The sequence below is a fragment of the Populus nigra genome, chromosome 12 (genome assembly GCF_951802175.1).
Source record: "Populus nigra chromosome 12, ddPopNigr1.1, whole genome shotgun sequence".
Lineage (NCBI taxonomy): Eukaryota > Viridiplantae > Streptophyta > Magnoliopsida > Malpighiales > Salicaceae > Populus > Populus nigra.
The window spans coordinates 11,486,988-11,506,978 of record NC_084863.1 but is presented as its reverse complement, the minus strand read 5'-3'; the positions used below and the strand labels follow the sequence as shown (position 1 = coordinate 11,506,978).

Sequence of the window (19,991 nt, the reverse complement as noted above, 5' to 3'; positions counted from 1 at the left end):
GGGTACAGACCAGTTGTAGCATTGGTACGGGAAGCAGTTGCCAAAGAAGAGGATTCAACACAGTGTGGAGTAACATTCAAAGGAGTCAAGATCCTAACAGGCCTGGAAGCTAAGGGACATCTCACAGAGCTTGAAGCTGGGAAAGAACTAGGACCAGATTCAGAGTTGTAGTCCGAACCAAAGTAATCAACCCGCTCATCCTTAGGAGTATCATCCACAGAGAGGACCTCAACCAACACCTATTATGAAGCAGCAGAGTCTGACGCATCGCCTAAAAGACCCTGACTTGCTTTAGCAGCACGACCAGGAGAGGGAGGTAGGGGTGAAGACACCACCAGTGCAAGAGTAAAAGCACTCATAGTAGGCACAATGAGAGATTTCTCCTGATTCAAAGATTGATTGTGCTTGTTTTGATTGTAGTGGTGGTGCATCCTGATAAGATGGATCAAATAAAAAATAACACTTTCTAGCAGAGTGTCTAGATTTACCATAAATTTGGCAAATGATAGGAGGTTGATTGTTATTTTTATTGGATGAATTATAGCCATCATGATTGCCACGCCCCCTGTCTCGAGAGCCGCCACGTCCATGTCTTTGAGAAAGGTACTATCACTATACAATATTTGGAAAAGGTTGTTGGACGACATGAGTGAGTTGATGCCGAGAAAGGCAAGCTTCAGAGGTAAGCAAAAAGGAATAGATTTCTTCAATAGTACTACTATCAATGTGTGCTGATATTGATGCCATAAAGTTATCGTATTCATAGTTGAAACCTACAAGAACATATGTTATGATATCATCATGACTTAGTGGTTGTCCAGCAACAGTTAATTAACCAGTAAGCCTTTTGATGAAATAAAAATAGCAAGTGGCAGACTTGCTGCCTTTCATTGCAGTTGCATGTTGTGTGTGAATTTACAATATACACACATGAGATCGTGATGAGAAAGTGTCATCCAAAGCATTCTAAACAACCTTGGAAGTTGTGTAATTATCAACTTCAGCAAGAACTAGTTTAGACAGGGAAATCATAAGGATGCTTAGAATGAGGTTGTCTTGACAAACCCATTGAGAGTAAACTGGGTTTAGGCATTCAGAGACAACAACAGTTTCAAGGTGAGAAACAGAGATGATTTTAGGTGGTTTGGGGATGCTACCATCAATATAACCAAAGAGATCTTGTCCTTTGAAATATGGTACCAGTTGTGCTTTTCAAAGGAGAAAATTGTCATGGTTAAGCTTGAATGTGACAAAGAAAGGCATGAAGATGACAGAAGGGTGGGTTGATGTTGCAAGGGAATTTGAGGAAGACATTATTAGACGTTGGTCTTTTATGACTCTGATACCATAAAGGGAATTCCAAAACAATGGATTTGAGAAAAGTACACGTTTTCTTATTATTAAAAGTTATGTGTACATACAGCTTATATAGCATTACAGTCACAAAGGAATTCTAATGAAAATATTTATTCAAGCTGACAACAGCTTTGCAATTTAATATGATAAGATCACAGGATCGTATCTTCCTTAATTTAGGCTCCAGATATGTTGTTGTGATCTGATAAACATTTTTCTGTTGTTACAATCACGGAGGACATCATTATCATGATTGCTTGTTGTGATCTCTTGGAACTTCAGTTGCTGCATTCACGGGTTGATCAAGTTCTTGATCTTCATCCTTAATTTCAATAACCATAACTTGATTATCTACAAGGAAGAGCCAATTGAATCCTATGGGACAGTTTTTTGTTGAGAAAATATCCTTAAGGAAACAAATGACATATGGAGTAATATAGTGACAAAGAATACTACCGAAGATGCGAGAAAACAAGAATTTTTCATTGGAAAATTTTACCAATAGGAAATTATAGATAACAAAGATATCAAAACTCAAATTAATGAATAGCATAAGCTCCTAGAAGACATGAAAGCTGAAGGTATCAACCTTTCTGAAGGATTTATTGTTGGAATATTAATAAATAAATGAAAACTACCCAACTCATATACAAGACACAACTAAAGCACAAACATAAAAAATTATCTTTGATCGATCTCATAACTCGTATCATCATTTAAGACACAAAATAAAAGGAGTTGCAAGCTACTAGAAAAAAGGAGATAACCACCAAAGCAAACTTAGTAAAAGGGTATTCATATAAAAAAATATATGAGAATAACAACAACAACAACAACAACAAGTTCAATGACAACAAATCCAATATGTTCAAACCCAAACCTAACAATTTTAAGAAAAAAAGAATCTATTTTGTATGTGGCAAACCTGGCCACCTTGCACCTCAATGTTGAAAAAAAGTAAGAAACAACAATCCTTTTAAAATCAAGGTCAACATGGTTGAGGGAGAAGATATCATTATTGTGATTGTTTCTCAACTCAAAATGGTGACCAATGAGAAAAATTAAGTGGTAGGTTCTAGTGCTACTAGACACATATGTGTAAATAAAGAGTTCTTCTCCACCTATACACCTTTTAAGGATGAAGAAGAAGTGGTATGCTTTAGAGATTCAAGAACTTCAAATGTTCTTGGTAAAGAAAAAGTCTTTCTGAAATTAACTTTGGGAAGACATTATCTTTGAATGAGGTGTTGTGTGTCCCTAATATAAGAGCAAATTTGGTCTTTGTGGCTTTATTTGGAAAATTTGGGATCAAAGTATCATTTGAATATGATAAGACTGTAATGACTATGAATAATGTATTTATAGGGAAATGATATTGTAACCATAGATTTTTTATACTCAATATTGCTAATGAAATAAATGAAAATGCATCTTCTTTTACTTACTTGCTTGACTCTATTAATTTATGGCATGCTAGATTAGGACATGTTAATTTATCTTATCTTAAGAAAATATATTCTATTGGTTTAATTATTGGCTTAATTCTTCATCTATAAATAAATATGAAATATATGTTACAGCTAAAATTACTAAGAAAACATTGTATCTGTTAAAATAGAAATTGAATTACTTAGCTTAATACACAAAGACTTAGGAGATATAAAACAAACTATGACTAGATGAAGCAAGAAATATAATGCGATCTTCATAAATGATTTTTCAAGATATACAAAACTTTATCTGCTTAAAAGTAAAGATGAAGCTTATAACATGTTCTTATTATATACAAGAGAAGTAAAAAACCAATTAAATAAAAAAAATCAAATGAGTTAGATCTTATAGAGGAGGTGAATATGTTCTTATGAATAACTATTATGAAATGGAAGGCATAATACATGAAGTTATTCCACTTTATTCACCTGAGTTTAATGGGGGGTAACTGAAAGGGAAAATAAAACTTTAAAAGAAATTATGAATGTTATGCTAGTTAGTTCTTCAGCACTTGATAATTTATAAGGTCAAGCTATTTTATCTACATGTCATTTACAAAATAGAATTCCTTATTAAAAAAAAAAAAGTTGGTTTAACACCTTATAAATTATGGAAATGTTATTCTCTTAATTTGAAAATATCTAAAAGTGTGGGGGTGTCTAACTAAGGTTATGTTAATTGAACAAAAAAAAAAGAGATATGTTTAGAAACTTTTGATTGTATGTTTATTGGTTATGCTGAAAATAGTATTGCATATAGATTTTTAGTTTTAAAAAGTGATGTGCTAAATTGCAATACTATTATTGAAATAAAAAAATACAGAATTCTTTGAACACATTTATCTATTAAAAAAAAATTCATGCACCTATGAATGATAATAAAATTGATGAAATTCACATTGAGAAAGTGAGAAGGAGTAAGAGACAAAGGAAATAAACTTCTTTCGGAAATAATTTTTTCATTAATCTAGTATATTAGGATCCAATGACCTACTTTGAAAATGTCTCTTCTTCTAAATCTTTGGTTTGGAAAGAAGCAATTAAAGTTGAAATTGATTCACTTTTACAAAATCAAACTTGAAAGATTATTGATTTGCCCCCAGGTGCAATACCTATTAGTTATAAATGGATATTTAAAAAAATTCCTAATAGTTCTATAGATAAATACAAAGCAAGATTAGTTGCAAAAAGTTTTACTCAAAAACAAAATATGGATTATTTTGATACCTTTTCACTTGTAACTATAATTTCTTCAATTTGTATTTTAATTGCTTTAGCTTCTATTCATAACCTTTTTATACATTAAATGGATGTTAAAACTGTTTTTCTAAATAGTGATCTAGAAGAAGAGATAAATATGTTACAACCTAAAGGTTGTACACTTCTTAGACAAAAGAATAAAGTTTGTAAGTTGAAAAATTATTATATGGCTTAAAGAAAGCTCCTAAACTATGACATGAGAAATTTGATCAAGTTGTTTTAAATGATGGTTTTTCTTCGATGAGTTTGAATAAATATATGTATACTGACTCTATTGATAATGAATACGTAATCATTAGTTTATATGTAGATGATATGCTTATTTTTTGTACTAGCATGAATATCATGCATAGCACTAAACATTTCTTAACCTCTAAATTTAATATGAAAGATATGGGTAAAGTTAGTGTAATATTGGATATTAAAATTATAAGGAGAGATAGCAGTACAATGTTAACACAAAAACATTATGTAGAGAAACTTTTCAAGAAGTTTGTCACTTTAATATGACACTTGTGAGTACTCCTTATGATGCTAGCACTTAATTAAAGAAAAATAAAGGTAAAGTTATTGCTTAGCTTAAGTAGATATACACATAATCTCAATCATGAGCATTGAACGAAAATAGTCCAACTAATAAAATATTTGAGAGGTATCATGGACTATGATATTATAGATATTGGATTTCTCATTGTACTAGAAGGATACAACGATACTAACTTGATTTCAGATTCAGATGAGATTAAATTCACTAGTTGTTATATCTTTATTCTTGGTGGTGGTGCAGTGTCTTGGAAATCATCAAGCAAAATTTAATTGTTTGATCTACCACAAAGTCAAAATTTATAGCTTCAGAATCAGTAGGAAATGAAGCTGATTGGTTGAGGAACTTTTTAACTGAAATTTTATTGGGAATAAAACCAACACCTTCTATATCAATGAATTGTGATTGCTAAGCAACAATATCCATTGCTAAGAATAAATTTTTTAACGGTAAAAATCAACATTTTCAATTAAGATATGATGTTGTAAAGCAGCTGCTAAAAGATGGAATTACTTTAATTGATTATGTAAAGTTAAAAATGAATTTGGTCAATCCTCTAACTAAACCACTTTGTAGAAAAATAATATTAGAAACAACAAGGGGAATTGGACTAATGCTTAAATGAGAATTCAAAATGATGGTAACTCAACCTATATGATTAGAGACCTCATAAATTAGGTTCATATGGGTAATAACAAAGTCATTTGTGATTTTATAGCATTATAAAACAAACATTTTTTTGTGATGTGAGAATAGTGCTAGTTTACAATTAAAAAAAGGATGAACTACAAAGTTCTTAATGAGTTCCATATTTCTTATGGATAGTGTTCAAATTGCAGTGAACACTTGATAAAATCACCTATATGAGCACTCATGAACAACCAAGCACGTGCATGGCCTTTCAAGCACAAAACCAAGTCAAACAACAAGAAATTATGGGGGTATAATGTGATTAGTGAGATACCTAACTTACAATATGGATTTTTGGTTCAGATAAGTTAAAAATTTCACCAATAATTTTGTAAGTTAAATCTCATTTTTTATATGATCTGGTTCATAGTCCAAAAGACACTATGTAGATGCATTACACTCAATAGATAGAATTTCAGCAAGTATATTCTTATTCCAAAAATATTTTGAAATATATAGGGGATTGTTGTAAATAATAAAGACTATTTCAAAAGTTATAATCCCACATTGAAATAATACAATTTTTTTTTATGAGAATAAAGTATACATATGGCTTCTTATCCCATATTAAAAAAATAAAACATTCAACTAGTGTTTATATAGTAAATTTTGATATGGGATAGTAACCAATAAGGAAATGGTAGTGGGCTCGCGTGCATAATATTAAGCCGAGCAAGAGGAAAATCAATTATTGCCCCCTTGCACGTAAGGCAGTGCCTATACATTTTAAACCTTTTGTCTCTAGCAATAATTTGTTCTTTGGTCCTTAAACGGAAACAATAATTTTCCAGGAATTAATTTTTGTAAAAGTCATATAATAACCATAATTTTAAACACTATGCATTAATTTTTATTATTGTTATATAACAACTATTTTTCTAACAATTCTTTTATTTTTTTAAAAATTGTTCTTTACAAATGCTCTTAAATTCTATTATTTATTTTCTTCTTTATTATTACAAGCTAACAACTTATATAAGGACCATACACTCTATGAATAACACAAAATAAGAACTTGAGCTAGAATGTTTTACACTTGAACTTGTTGGTTTTCATTTCACTTCTTCTCTTGCTATTTCTGCATCCTTCGTTATTTTTTAAGGAAGAACCTATTAAATCTTGGGGGATAACTTTTTGTTGAGAAAATATCTTTAAGGACAGTGTCTATACACGTCTCGGGTTTTGTTTGCTATTTTATTTTTTTATGTTCTTCGTTCCTGATTTTAATTCTAACAATTATTGTTCACAATTTCATAGATCATTATGGATTGGTGCAGTAATTATTTTTAAAAAATTCCATTTGATCCTCGAACTTTTATTTTGCATCATTTAGTCCTTTTGAGCCCAAATTAGCTCTCAATTATATATTTGTTTTTAGGGAAGGTTGAATTCAAAGACAGATGACTTAAGTTAAGAAAAAAAATAGGTGAAAAAAAGTGGCATGGAAGCTTTGAAATTTGTCATAAAAGCTTATTTTTTTCACTCCATCTTTTAGCTCTTAGGTAACTGATTCCTTTAGTTTTCAAAAATTCAATTTTTGTACCAAATTTTATTTTTTTTATTTTTTCAATTTTTTTTATGGGAGGAGATAGAAGGACTCGCTAGATTCTAGTGTTGTGAGAGAAGGTTATCGTTGGTAACGATTCTGACCACTAAAATGATCGATTTTTATGTCAAATGATTCCATATGATGAGAGGAGTTCAAACTAGGAGTAGTTTTTTTTTTTTTGTACCTTGAAAGTGCGTCTAAAAAACATATCTAAACTTTAGGAAGATTTTTTTGTTTCAAGTTGATTTTGGGTTTTGAGTTGTTTTTTGGCTTTTTTTAGGTAATAGATTGATTTAACAAGGCTTTTGGAATGCTTTCATAGTGTTTTAGGACAAAATGAGTTGAAAATGGGTTTCTGGGTGAAAACAACATGAACACTATTTTTTTGACCACCATAGTAAATGAAAACCTAAGAATCCAAATGACGCATTACCTATAATTTTTCAAAAGAAATTGGGCTCCCTATTGACTTAAAAAATAAAAATAAAAGAACCTTGTGTGAGACATTTCTTGATGGGTCAAGCGCTTGGCCTGACTTACCAAGCCACGCAGCGCCTAACCTCATTCTTTTCTATTTTGTTTTGTTTTTTAATTAATATCTTTTGATATGTCTTTTTTTTTTTACATAATTTTTAAGTTTATGTTTTAATTAACACCTTTTCTTTGTGATTTTTTTGACTTATTTAGATTTTTTTAAATGGCGATAATTTTTTTAATTATATTGGGTATATTTAATTTTTAAAGATGTCAATATGATTCATATGTAATTTTTTTTATTTTATATAGATTAAATTTATTTTTTAAAATTAAAAATGTTTTATTTTTTTACCATATTTTTAATATGTGCAGCCTTAGATAGTATTTTTTTTTTTCCTTTGATTTTATTCGATAAATTTCATAGTATTTTTTCCTTTTATTTTACACAATTGGGTAAATGATGTCAATATGATTCATATGTAATTTTTTTATTTTATATAGATTAAATTTATTTTTTAAAATTAAAAATGTTTTATTTTTTATCATATTTTTAATATGTGCAGCCTTAGATAGTATTTTTTTTCCTTTGATTTTATTCAATAAATTTCATAGTATTTTTTCCTTTTATTTTACATAATTGGGTAAATGATCTGTGTTACGATATTGAATATCTTTATCTATATTTGTCTCTCAATTTTTTTTAGTTTTGTTTTTATTTATCGTCACTTTTTTTTTCTATTAAATTATCCTGATCTCATGATCTAGGATGCACGATAGACATGACCTGGACATATCTTATGTCGAGGTCACGAGTTTCACGTGATAGCTCAGCTTTTTCTAGGGTAATTTTTTTTTATTTGTTGTTGTTACCGTATTTTTTATTGTATTATTAAATTCATCAAGATTTAACCTAGTTATCGAATTTCTCTATCTTATGTCGAGGTCACGAGTTTCACGTGATAGCTTAGCTTTTTCTAGGGTAATTTTTTTTATTTGTTGTTGTTACCATATTTTTTACTGTATTATTAAATTCATCAAGATTTAATCTAGTTATCGAATTTCTCTAACTTCTTTAAAAACATAATTGTCTCGTAATTGTTTTTGTTAAAAAAAATTAGTTTGACCTATAGCATTGCGCAAGCCACCAATATAATATTATAAACTAAAAGAGATAGAGGTTTTACTGTAGCGTTTTATTGTCCATCGTCATCCCCTCTCATATCATTGTAGTGAATTTTTACTGTAGTAAATTTTTTGAAAATTTTCAATTTGGTCCTCTAACATTTATTATGAACAATTAAGCCCTTTTCAGCCCAAATTAAAACCCAATTGCAATTTTTTTTTTGGAAGGAAGGTTGAATTGAAAGACAGTGGACTGAAGTGAAAAAAATGAGTAAAATAGGTGGCATCTTTTAAATTTGCAAATTTCATTTTAGTCCCTCATCTTTTAGTATCAAACTTCATTTTCCTCTTTGTTTAGTATTTTTATGATAAAGAGTGGGTCGATAGATTCTAGTGTAGAGGGAGAAATTTGTTGTTAGCGATGATTTTGGCCACTAAAACATATGATGAGGGAAGTTAAAATTAGGTGTTGTTTTACCTTGAAAACACCTAAAAATAGTTTTGAGGCCAGGAAGATTTTTTATTTTGAATTGATTTCAGGTTTTAGGGTTATTTTTGTGTTTTTGGAGACCATGAATTGGTTCAACAATGTTTCTACGGTGTCCTAGATATTTTGAGTAAAAAATGAATTGAAATGAGTTTTTATGTCAAAAGAACAACAACCTTGTTTTTTTGGCCAACCAGTTGCCGGATTCTAGGACGTGTCGTTTTTTTTTTTCAAACAATTAGGGCATACGAGCAAATAGAAAAACGACATGTTGTCTTTCTCATTAACTTAAGATAAAAAATTAAAGGCCCATGTGCAAGCCTTTTCTTGCTCTACCAAACGCTTGGCCTGGCTTACCATGCCTAGTAACGACCTCATTTCTTTTTTTTTTAATTTTAAATTATTTTAATTAATACCTTTTTTATGTATTTTTTTAAATAAATTTTAAATTTATGTTTTAATTAATACTCATTCTCTATAATTTTTTGTCTTATTTAGCCTTATTTAAATAATGATTATATATTTTATTATATTTAGTGTGTTTAGTTATTTAAATTTCTGATATGATTCATTGTAATTTTTATATATTTTTTATATAGATTAGATATTTATTTTTTATAATATTTTTAATATATGCAACTTTGCATAATATTTTTTTTATTCAATAAATTTTATGTGTGTGTCTATTTCTATTACAAATTGATTTAAATAAAAATATTTTTTAAACACAATCACGTAAATGACTCATATTGTGATATTAAATATCTTAATCTACATTTGTCTTTTAATTTTTTCATTATATTTTTATTTATCGTTAATAACATTTTTCATTTATTTACACAATGGTTTGTGATTTATATAATTTGATGCTTGCATAATTTTTTTAATTTATATTTATGATTTTTTAATGTAAAAAAACCGTTGAAAAATTCTACATGTTTAATTTTTATCATGTATTGGTTTTTTCAGTTTCACGTTTAAATCCAAGTTAACTATGAATTGCTTTCTTTTATTTTGGTCCTCATTCTTTTAATTTTTTTTTCTTTTAATTTTTTTGTTCTTTATAATTCAACTCTCAAATAGAAAATTTGTTATTGCTTTTTAATTTATTTTTAATTTTGATTTTAACCCCCATTCTTTTGGTTGCTATTTTTTATTTTGGATTATCTTGTGTATTTTTTGTTTTCAATCTCATCCTTCAACGTTTCATTTCAAAAAGATTGGGCTTCGTGATTTTTTCATATATTGTATCTTCGATCTGATGATCCTAGTTATAGGTTTAAAAAGTTAACAGGGGTTGATATCTTTTTCTTTTCTTTTCTTTTCTGATATCATTGTTCGACATTGTTTTTTTAAAAGAAAAAAAGCTTTCTGGTTTTTTTCAATTTCTTTTTCTATCAAATTATCCCAACCTCATAACTTATGATGTAGGTTTGTTAGATTAGTCTAGACTAATTCACCCTTTAATGTCCAGATTACATGTCTAGTTTATTGTCTCGGGTTGGCTTACACTAGTTTTTTTACCCTGTTTTATCCTTCCATGTTTAATTGACTAAAAATTAAACAGTATCGTCTTTTTTTCTAAATAAAGATTATTTTTTTCCAATGTTACCATGATTGATTATATATCCTCGTTATTTAAATAAAAGCAGTTTATTTAATTGGTTGGATTTTTTTTAAAACAAATACACTTATAATACCTAAATATTTTATTAAAAAAATAATATGAACCCCGCAGCGCAAGCCCTGCTCTTAAATCTTGATAGACTATTGAATATTATTTTAAAGACTACTCAACACAACTACATGCTGATGGAAGGCAGCATGGGTGGGATTATGGGAACCAAATTAATGGACGATTGCATGCATCCTCATCTTCCTTTCAGAAAATTTTGCCACTCATGAAATTATCCTTCTCAAAATATTTTCTTCATTGCCACACTTAATGGTGTTTCTGGAATAAATGTACTTGATTGATCATTTTTTAGAAATATATGAGAACTCAAACAGAAAAAATGGAAAGATAATAACTCAATTGGAAATCCGACAAAATACATGCACTGCATTGGTAACCATCTCTTCCCTAATCTCCTCTCTTTTTCGTCTAATATATTTTGCAATATTCAAGATCGGGATCAACCACAAGAATTTCAACTCTAGACCATAAAAAAAAAAAAAAAAGCCTGGCTTGCTATCTTCAGGTGAAGGGAAAATATAGCAATGTATACGAGTAAAAAGCATCTTCAAGGCTAAAGTGTTAACAGCTTGCTAGCTTTTTTAGGAATATATATATAGAAATAGCTTTTACGGGAGAGAAGAGGTATTTTGGCTATGCTTTTACCTCCTGAGGTAGAGATGTCCTAACATATCAGTCACGAGATCAAAAGATAACATGTTATCGGCAAACATTTATGATAACTGTCTCAAATTTTGATTAGAAAACATTGGCAAAAACAAATGTCAAACAAGTGCCAGCACCAACAAAGGGATGGCTGCCTTATATCTCAATATGGAACAGTCTTGCCTTCTTAAGAAACTGTACCATACCTGCAACTGAACCAATTCCAGAGACGATAGTTACAATCAAGCACACGAACCCTAAGGCTTGGAGACCAAACCAATGGTAGCTTCCTCTCTTGATCTTGGCCTGCACTATGTACATGCTTATCGGAAAGTAGACTGTTAATGGCCAGAAGGAAACTGAGCCGAGAAGACCGAGAATCGCATTGAAAAATGGAAACATCATTGCAACTGCAGTTGTGATAACAACGAAGATTGTGCGTAGAAACAACCTGTTTATAGTCAAGTGAAGGGAACCTTTTCTCGAGCATGGGTATCTGATGGTGTAGATTTTGTTGAAAGATGATGTTGGCCATCTTGACCCAATCCATTTTTCATTGATAGCAAAAAGTGGTTGAGCATACACCTGAGAAGAGCAATGACAACAAAATTTGGACTGAAATCAAACATCATGCGAGGTGGTAAGTTTAATAATCCATTCAAAGAAAATGAAAGAAACCAAAGTACTTGAATTTTCAGGATGACTGGCGTACATAAATTTCTCAATCATTTCACGAAAATGGATCTTTCTACAATTGTCAGAATGGACAGAGAGCATGTACCGAATATCTAAATATAAAAACGATATGGTGTCATTTCATGACATTATTGATTTCAAGTAAATCCATGTTAAATAAGTTTTCAAGAATCTGTTCAGAAATTATTAACTGTAATCAAAATTCACCAACTTTACGGTTTCAGCTGATATTGAAAACACATGCACCCAGAAAGGAAATTTGCAATCCATTATCAAGAAGATACAAAGTATAGTCAAGTATCCTTCATACCATGTATGTAAAAGTGCTACTTTCAGGACAGAACGAATCCAGTTCAGACATGTAATTCAGCTAAGAGAAGAAATATGTAGCCAATAATTAGATGGTGTAAATTAAGGCATTGTCGCAATGCTCGAAATCCAGTGACTTCAAGCAATTTGCTTCCTTGTAATTTTGAAAATATCTCAAAGTTGTTCACTATACCCACAGGTGCATTGGACAAAAACTAATATTAAGAAAGGCTAGCATAGACTTTAACAGGCTTAAGGCTACCTTTGTTAGCAGCAAAGCTTCAAATCAATAACAGAGATAAATTTGTTGCATCAAGCATGGGATATTTTGTGCATTACAACATGATTTTAGCCACTTGGATCCTACAAATTATAGCAGGATAATTGTAAAGAAAATAGTCTACCTCTATATACGAAAAATAGATCATTGATGCAAGAAAATAACTAAAATGCTAATTTTTATTTATAAATAATTCTGTTTGGTGCATTAGTTGAACTTAAAATTAATAACCAAATTGTGCAACTACATGTCACTGCATAGAATGTGATAACATCAGCTTTACATTCAATCAACCTAGATGCAATTGAAGTCTTGACACTTGAATGTGAATAGCCTCCACCAGTAACTTGCATAATAAAGAGGGAAAGTACTATTGAATTTCAACGAAATGTGAAGCATCATAACTGCAAAGGCCAATTCGTGTAGTTGTTTTGCAAGCAAGTGTGAGCACATATACATGACAAGGAGGGATTGAGCATGGATATACCTGATAGGCCCCAATTAGATGTATAATTACAGCAATGTTGGCCATGTCAACAAGCCAAAATGGTTCATAAAATCCGGAGAGAATATTTCCAGGAACATCATTTCCAAATGCAGCATAACCAATGCATCCCAGAGAAATGTAAAAGAATGCTGTCCCAACAACAACAAACAATGATACTCTCTTCATCACTTTATTTTCTGGTGGAACTGACTTCAGGGTATCCTTTAGGAAATTGGTTTATATAATCAGGATGGGTAATTGTTGAAAATGACTATAAGAAATGAAAAACAATTCTAGGTTAAAGTGCAAAACCTGAATTTCTAGGAGTAGCATGCAGTAAGTATAGGCCAAAGCAATGTTTCCAAGAGCTTGAAAAGCTTGCCAAAATCTTTCTGACGTAGCTTCAGTATTTACCACCATCGCTACCATGAGACTTCCTTTAAACTCATGGTTTGAGGATAGTTTAGCAGTAGATAGACATAATGCTATGAGCGCATATGCAAATGATGTGACTGATGCAATTACTGAAAGGATTGCCACTTTTTCCAAGTTTGGGCATTGAGATAGAAATATTTCTATTGCTCCGTATATAAGCATATAGAGATTTCCTGACACTCCACATTTTGCATTATGTCCCTTGTCATGAAAACAAGTTGACCTCTTTACAGACCTATTCAGGAGATGAAACAGAAGCATTAGCTACAACATCTTAAGCACTTGCACACACTTGAATAACAAGGAATGTCTTATGCTCAATTCATGGGTATCACATACACGTGAAACTTTTAAGATTGTGATGTTCAGAAATAAATTGTTTAGGCTTATGCAGCAAAGCTGTAGATGCACTAGAAGAGAGTTCAAGAACTACAATATACCAACACACAATCAAGAATAAATTGCAACAGATCAATGTATTTTATCAAAAAAAAAATTTGAAGCAACTCACGCTATGCTAATGGCAGTTGTAACTGTGTAGCCAATCATTGTTCCCCATAATATTGAATACTGCAATATTCCACAAATAAGTTCACTCTTAGGACCTGCACAAACCGAAAGTAATTACTGTTTGACATATAATACATGATAAGCCATGATTTCAGGTGGAAAGTATAGAACCCTGATAATTTGTGAAACTTTTACTTTGTGCCCTATATTACTGTGGTTATTATGGTCCACTCAAGTCTCTACAGGTTATGGACAATAAGAATGGAAATAAAAAGAAAATCGAAGTGATTTATATTAATTACATTTTATAAAAAGGAATATATGCATATAAAACAATTTATTTTGGGAATCATTATAACAATGCACATTAAAAGGATAGATACATACCTAAAAGTTCTCTCACAGCATGAATGTACGTATAGTTTCTTTTTCCAGTTACTGGATCTGGTGTTCTATAGCAATCACATAGAAGAGAGGCAATATAGTATGTAACAATGGCAAAGAGGACGAGGACGAAGGGGCCAAGGATCCAACCCAATTGAGCAACACTCCAAGGCAATGCTAATATGCCAGCACCAACAACAGCCGTAAAAGCATGGGCTGTAGCGGTCCACAAGGTACCTAAATCACAATGAAACACGGTAAGTGATTGTCATAACCTGAACATTATATAAGAAATAGAGAATGTGAAAAGGTAAAAGTATATGCATTTTTTTGTTAGCAGCGTGTCATATAAATGAGCATATTTCTAGGTCAGCCCTCATTGAAGTATCATCTCATGTATCTCAAGTGTCTGAAGGTTCTCTTAATTTGGGTCAGCCTATTATTTTGTGCGAATATGATTCTAGTTGTTATTCATCAAATGAAGCCACTAGTACGTGCTCTTACTAGTTGCAGGTTAATCCTGATTATACTATATTCTATGACAAGTGGGCATCATTTGCAGAAATTAACATGTTATTACCGCAAAACAATAAGTCATTGATCCCAGATGACGTTTCTAACATGGAACATAAGTAAAATTACAAGATAAATCATGAAGTGGAGATGATGTTCGACTGATACGGGATGCTTATTTTTTTTATGTTCACATTGACATGATATTCAATTAATATACGATCCTCAAAATTTGGGAAGCGAATAGGTGGAGCAAATATCAAATTCTCACTCCATATGGACTATATCTTGATCTACCAAGACAAATGGTGCTTGTATCCTGTAGTGGGATCAACATAATCCATTGCTGTGGACCAAATTCCCATAGTTTCTCAAGTGACCATTCATTGTTTCCAGCAACTTGTATAGCTCTTTAACTTTTGGATGTGCTTTTTCACCCTTGCGGAATTCATGAACCAGACCATCAACTTCAATTGAACTACACCCTGGAGTCTTTTTTATGTTTCTTTCTTTCATGGCCTTTCTCCATTTCAAAGCATCTCTCCATCTATTTGCAGAGGAATACATGTTCGACATGAGTGTATATGCACCATCTTTCCGGGGCTCCACCTCTAGGAGTTTTTCCATTACACTTTCCCCAAGCTCAACCTTCGCATGCATCTTGCAAGCTCCTAGTAGTGCCCCCCAAACAAAAGCATCAGGAGCAATTGGCATATTCTGTATGAACTCTTGTGCCTCACTTATTAGTCCAGCACGACCCAAAAGGTCAACCATACAACCATAGTGCTCTGCTTGAGGTTCTAGGTTGTAGACCTTGGACATGTCCTCAAAATATCTCCGGCCTTCTTTCACCAATCCCGCATGACTACACGCGGAAAGAACACCCACGAATGTTACTTCATCAGGTTTTATGCCTGTTCTGGGCATTTCAGAGAAGATAGATAGCGCACTCTCTACTTCCCCGTGCATTGCCAAGCCTACAATCATTGCAGTATACGAATAAACATCTCTTAATTTCATGGCTTGGAACACTCTGAAGGCTTGATCGATGCTTCCACTCTTTGCATACATATCCACAAGAGCGTTCCCAATAAACCCATCTGCCCTTAGATGACTTTTATCTATATAAGCATGAACCCACTTTCCAAGATCAAGCATTCCAAGATTTGCACAAGAATTCAACACAGCAACCAAAGTGACATCATCTGGTTTCAATCCCACCTTTTGCATCCGCCTAAATACATCCAATGCCTCTTTAAATTGTCCTTGCTGAGCTAGACCAGATATCATTGAATTCCAAGAAACTAGATTTTTAACAGGCATCTTATCAAACATGTGCCTAGCAGAACCAGCTTCCCCACATTTTAAGTACATGTCCACCAATGCATTGCCAAGGAAAACATCCGAATCAACATTCACCTTCAGGTGAACCATATATTCATGGATTTTCCTACCCAAACTCAAGTCTCCCAGCTTGGAGCACGCGGAAAGCACAACAACTAAAATCATATTGTCCGGTCTTAAATTTGCTTGGCACATCCGAAAGAAAGCCGAAACGGCATCTATTGGAAATCCCATCTTGAGATATGCTTGCATGAGCGTGGTCCACGAGACCAGGTCCCTAACAGGACCTTGCTCAAACAGCTTCTCGACAACGTCGAGCATTCCGCAGACAGCATAAAGCCTCATAAGAGTGTTATTAACATACACATTTTCCATGAAAAACATTTTAATACAATGAGCATGAATCTGCTGACCTTCCCAAAGAGCCAGAGAATGGGAGCATGCCTTAAGAACAAAGGGGATAGTGTACGTATCAGGAATAATGCCCTTTATCAGCATTTCCTGATACAAGTGAAAAGATTGCATAGAAGTTGATGACATGCGTTGGATTAAGGCATTGTAAGCATAGACATCAGGTTTATCCCATTGCTTAACAAGAGAGTGAGCATAGTTAAGGTTTTTGTCATTTGAGGGGCTAAGGAAATGGTTTAGTTGTAAGAGTGAGTAGATGAGTTTTTTAGCATAAATGTGGTGAGTTTGAGACCTTGGTGTTTTGATGATGAAGGCATGGATTTGTTTGAGCTGTGATACAGATTTACAATAATGGAGTTTAGAAAGAAGAGATAATTCTTGTTGGGAAGAAATAGAATTAGGGTTGTTCTGGGGTTGTGGCGTTTTCGAAGCTGAGTAAATAGTAGTGGTGGTGGTGGGGTGTAACAGTGTTGTTGCAATTCTCATTTTTCCGGGAACCGAGGAGGCTGTGGCTGCACTTCTTCTTGATAAGATGATATATGCAATTGCGACCAAGTTTTAATTTTATTTTTATTTTTTTAATTTTAAATTATTTTTATTTTAAATTAATTTTTTTAATAATTTTATAGTATTATATATTAAAAATAAAATTAAAAAAATAAAATTTTAATATTTTTTAAATAAAAAAATCTTAAAAAACAATCGGTACGAAACACCATTTAAAGTCAACTAATTTTGCTGCGGACCACAAGGCCTGTACTCACTGGATCCTGGCCTATATCTTGTAAGGGGCCTTAAGCCCTGTATGGTGGACTAGTTGGGCCCAGCCTAAGGAGTTAGATCTGAAATCAAAATATACACCAGCCCAATAAGGCAATGATAACTTTATGAGTTGGCACCCGCTCTAAATTTTGTTAATGAAAAAAGAATAATAAAAAAAAATCCAATTTTAAATTTTCGAGTGAGAAAAGCGTGACAACTCTGTAACAGAAATAAAAAGGCAGGGTGAAAAGGGGAAACAGAGAATCTTCCGCGAGGGTTTGTGATGCTGTTCTTCAAAAGGGGGAAAACAGTGAAGTCACCAATTTGTCGACATGAAACTGATCTCCTCAGAAAGAAGAGAAGAAAAAGGCCAGAACACATGGAAATATCAACCTCTATCCATGCAAATGAGCGATAATAATAATGAAAAGAAAAACCACAGGGACATGCAGAGACTACTTGATGAAGATGGTGATGAAGATGGTGGTACCTGTTCTAACGCGCCCATCATCCCCTGCATCCATCGCCATTTCCATTGAGCCAGTCCAGCCGCGAACAAGCGAAAGAAGAAGTGAAAGAAGGAACTGAGAGAGATGGGAAGAGTAGAGTGCGTGTAGAGGGGTGCAGGCTTGTTGATGAAATGGCACAGGGAGGGAGAGACTGCGCTGTGGCCTGTGCCTCGTGGCTTGTGGAGGAGGTGTTTTAGAAGTGAATGTTATTTATACATGGAGCCCACGGAAAGAGTGTCGAAGGAGGTCTAGTTAGCAAATAACACCTGCTAACTGTCGCTGAATTTAGGGTTGCAACTGATATTTTTATTTGAAAATATATTAAAATAATATTTTTTTTATTTTTAAAAATCTATTTTTAATTTCAGTATATTAAAATAATTTAAAATACTAAGAAAGATATTAATTTAGTAAGATACTGCATTTGGTATCTCTCCAATTTATAACACCACGCATAGAAACAATATGCATGCATGGTGATGCCAGGTGGTCGTCGCTGCTCGTTCCTTCTTCCAATTAATTACCACAGCACAGAATTCGAGAGAATGTTTAAAATAATATATTTTATTTTTTAAAAATTATTTTTAATATTATCACATCAAAATAATTTAAAAACATCAAAAACATATTAATTTAAAATAAAAAAAAATAAAAATTTTTAAAAACATTTTCCAACACTGTCTGTCTATAAAAAAAAATATGGCCATGTTCAATGAACCTAAATTGCTCTGTTCTCTCCCTCTTTTGCTTCCCAATAAAAGGCACTCTCTTTTTCCCATTATCTCCATGCATACGTTACACACATCTCGAGTGTCATTTCTCCTTTCGGAGGTAGTTTTTTGTGCCAGGTTTCTCCCATTAATCCGTTCGGCTCAATGCTAGATGTGCCTCTTTCTAAGAAAATAATAATAATAATAATAATAAAAAATAATACTTTTAAAATTTCGTTATAGAGTTTTATTTTTAAGATTTCCTTCATATCCAATATCCTTCAAAACATATTTTTTTTATTATTATTAACATAAGTATCCGGGTCAGTTTACACATGCACATCGACTAATTTTATAGGCTCTAGAGTTAACAATTATATAAGTCTCCAGTAATTATTATATTAGCAACTACATACTCGAAACTAAAAAACATAAAAAAATAAATTTTTTAATCTCAAACACTTACTGCTTATCATCTACCAAAATGATTATTCAAAATATATCTTGAGTGGATGGGTATTTAAACAAACAGCATTAATTACTCAATTATCACAAACAGCATTAATTACTCAATTATCATTTCTTCTTAATTAATGATAATTAAGGAAATCTTTTTTGTCGCTAACTCTATCTCTATCTATTAGGACTGAAGAGAAAATGATAATTTCTTTCCTGGGATTCTTCAATTCATTTTAAATAACTAATTTAATTTTTAAATTGTGAAACTTTTATCAGCTATAGAGTAGTGATTGTTGAAATTTTATGTTTCATTAAATCAATGTGTTTCATTTATTGGTCCCGCATAATATTCAAGGACTGAAATGAAATCCATCACAAAATCAAATCATCTTTTGAAGAAATATTATCATTAGAAAAAAAATTATTAAATAATTAGTTAGTGTTGAAATCTCCAAACTAAATACCTAAAAAATGATTATTTTAATAATTAAAATAATTAATTATTCAAAGTTCAAACAAGGTTTTTTGTCTTTTTTTGTTAATAAGAGTGAAATCATCGTATTGCTCTTAAAAAATAAACATTTAAAATTTTTGGTCTAGAAGCCTTCTGGTAATTTTAATTTTGTCAGGAGCAGTTAAATTACACAGATATCCTTATCATACAAATTTGTTAGTCTTAGCTTTAGGCTTATCATACAAATTTGTTAGTCTTAGCTTTAGGGGTTTGATTGTTATTTTCTTTTGTATTATTTTTTAGTCCTAAGGGCATTTATGTTTTTTTAAATAGTTTTATGAACAATTGAATTACTTCATTACCCTTACCATTTAATTGTTTTTTTTGCCTTGACTTCAAGGGCTTGGTTGTA

General features: G+C 31.7%; 2 protein-coding genes and 1 non-coding gene across 3 annotated transcripts; all 3 read right to left on the bottom strand.

Moving 5' to 3' along the window:
• Positions 1 to 674: 674 nt before the first annotated feature.
• On the bottom strand, positions 675 to 813 carry LOC133670300 (small nucleolar RNA Z247). Its single transcript, XR_009834044.1, has one exon. It is a non-coding gene; the product is annotated as a small nucleolar RNA Z247 (small nucleolar RNA).
• Positions 814 to 11,383: 10,570 nt separating this feature from the next.
• On the bottom strand, positions 11,384 to 15,040 carry LOC133669005 (amino acid permease 8-like). Its single transcript, XM_062089021.1, has 6 exons — positions 14,998 to 15,040; positions 14,421 to 14,654; positions 14,035 to 14,128; positions 13,401 to 13,758; positions 13,089 to 13,310; positions 11,384 to 11,901 (listed from the first exon to the last, which is right to left on the bottom strand). Exons 1-6 carry the CDS (start codon positions 15,038 to 15,040, stop codon positions 11,473 to 11,475), a joined length of 1,380 nt encoding a protein of 459 aa, XP_061945005.1. The 3' UTR covers positions 11,384 to 11,472.
• On the bottom strand, positions 14,973 to 17,222 carry LOC133669140 (pentatricopeptide repeat-containing protein At1g08070, chloroplastic-like). Its single transcript, XM_062089170.1, has one exon. The coding sequence runs from the start codon at positions 17,169 to 17,171 to the stop codon at positions 15,261 to 15,263; it is 1,911 nt and encodes a 636-aa protein (XP_061945154.1). The 5' UTR covers positions 17,172 to 17,222; the 3' UTR covers positions 14,973 to 15,260.
• Between the last annotated feature and the right edge of the window lie 2,769 nt (positions 17,223 to 19,991).

Coding starts and splice junctions, on each gene's coding strand:
- LOC133669005 (XM_062089021.1), bottom strand. CDS start 15,040: ATGTTAGAAACGTCATCTGGGATCAATGACTTATTGTTTTGCG. Junction 13,759..14,034: donor ACAACTGCCATTAGCATAGC/GTGAGTTGCTTC, acceptor TCTCCTGAATAG/GTCTGTAAAGAGGTCAACTT. Junction 11,902..13,088: donor ATCTAATTGGGGCCTATCAG/GTATATCCATGC, acceptor TGCTCTTCTCAG/GTGTATGCTCAACCACTTTT.
- LOC133669140 (XM_062089170.1), bottom strand. CDS start 17,171: ATGAGAATTGCAACAACACTGTTACACCCCACCACCACCACTACTATT.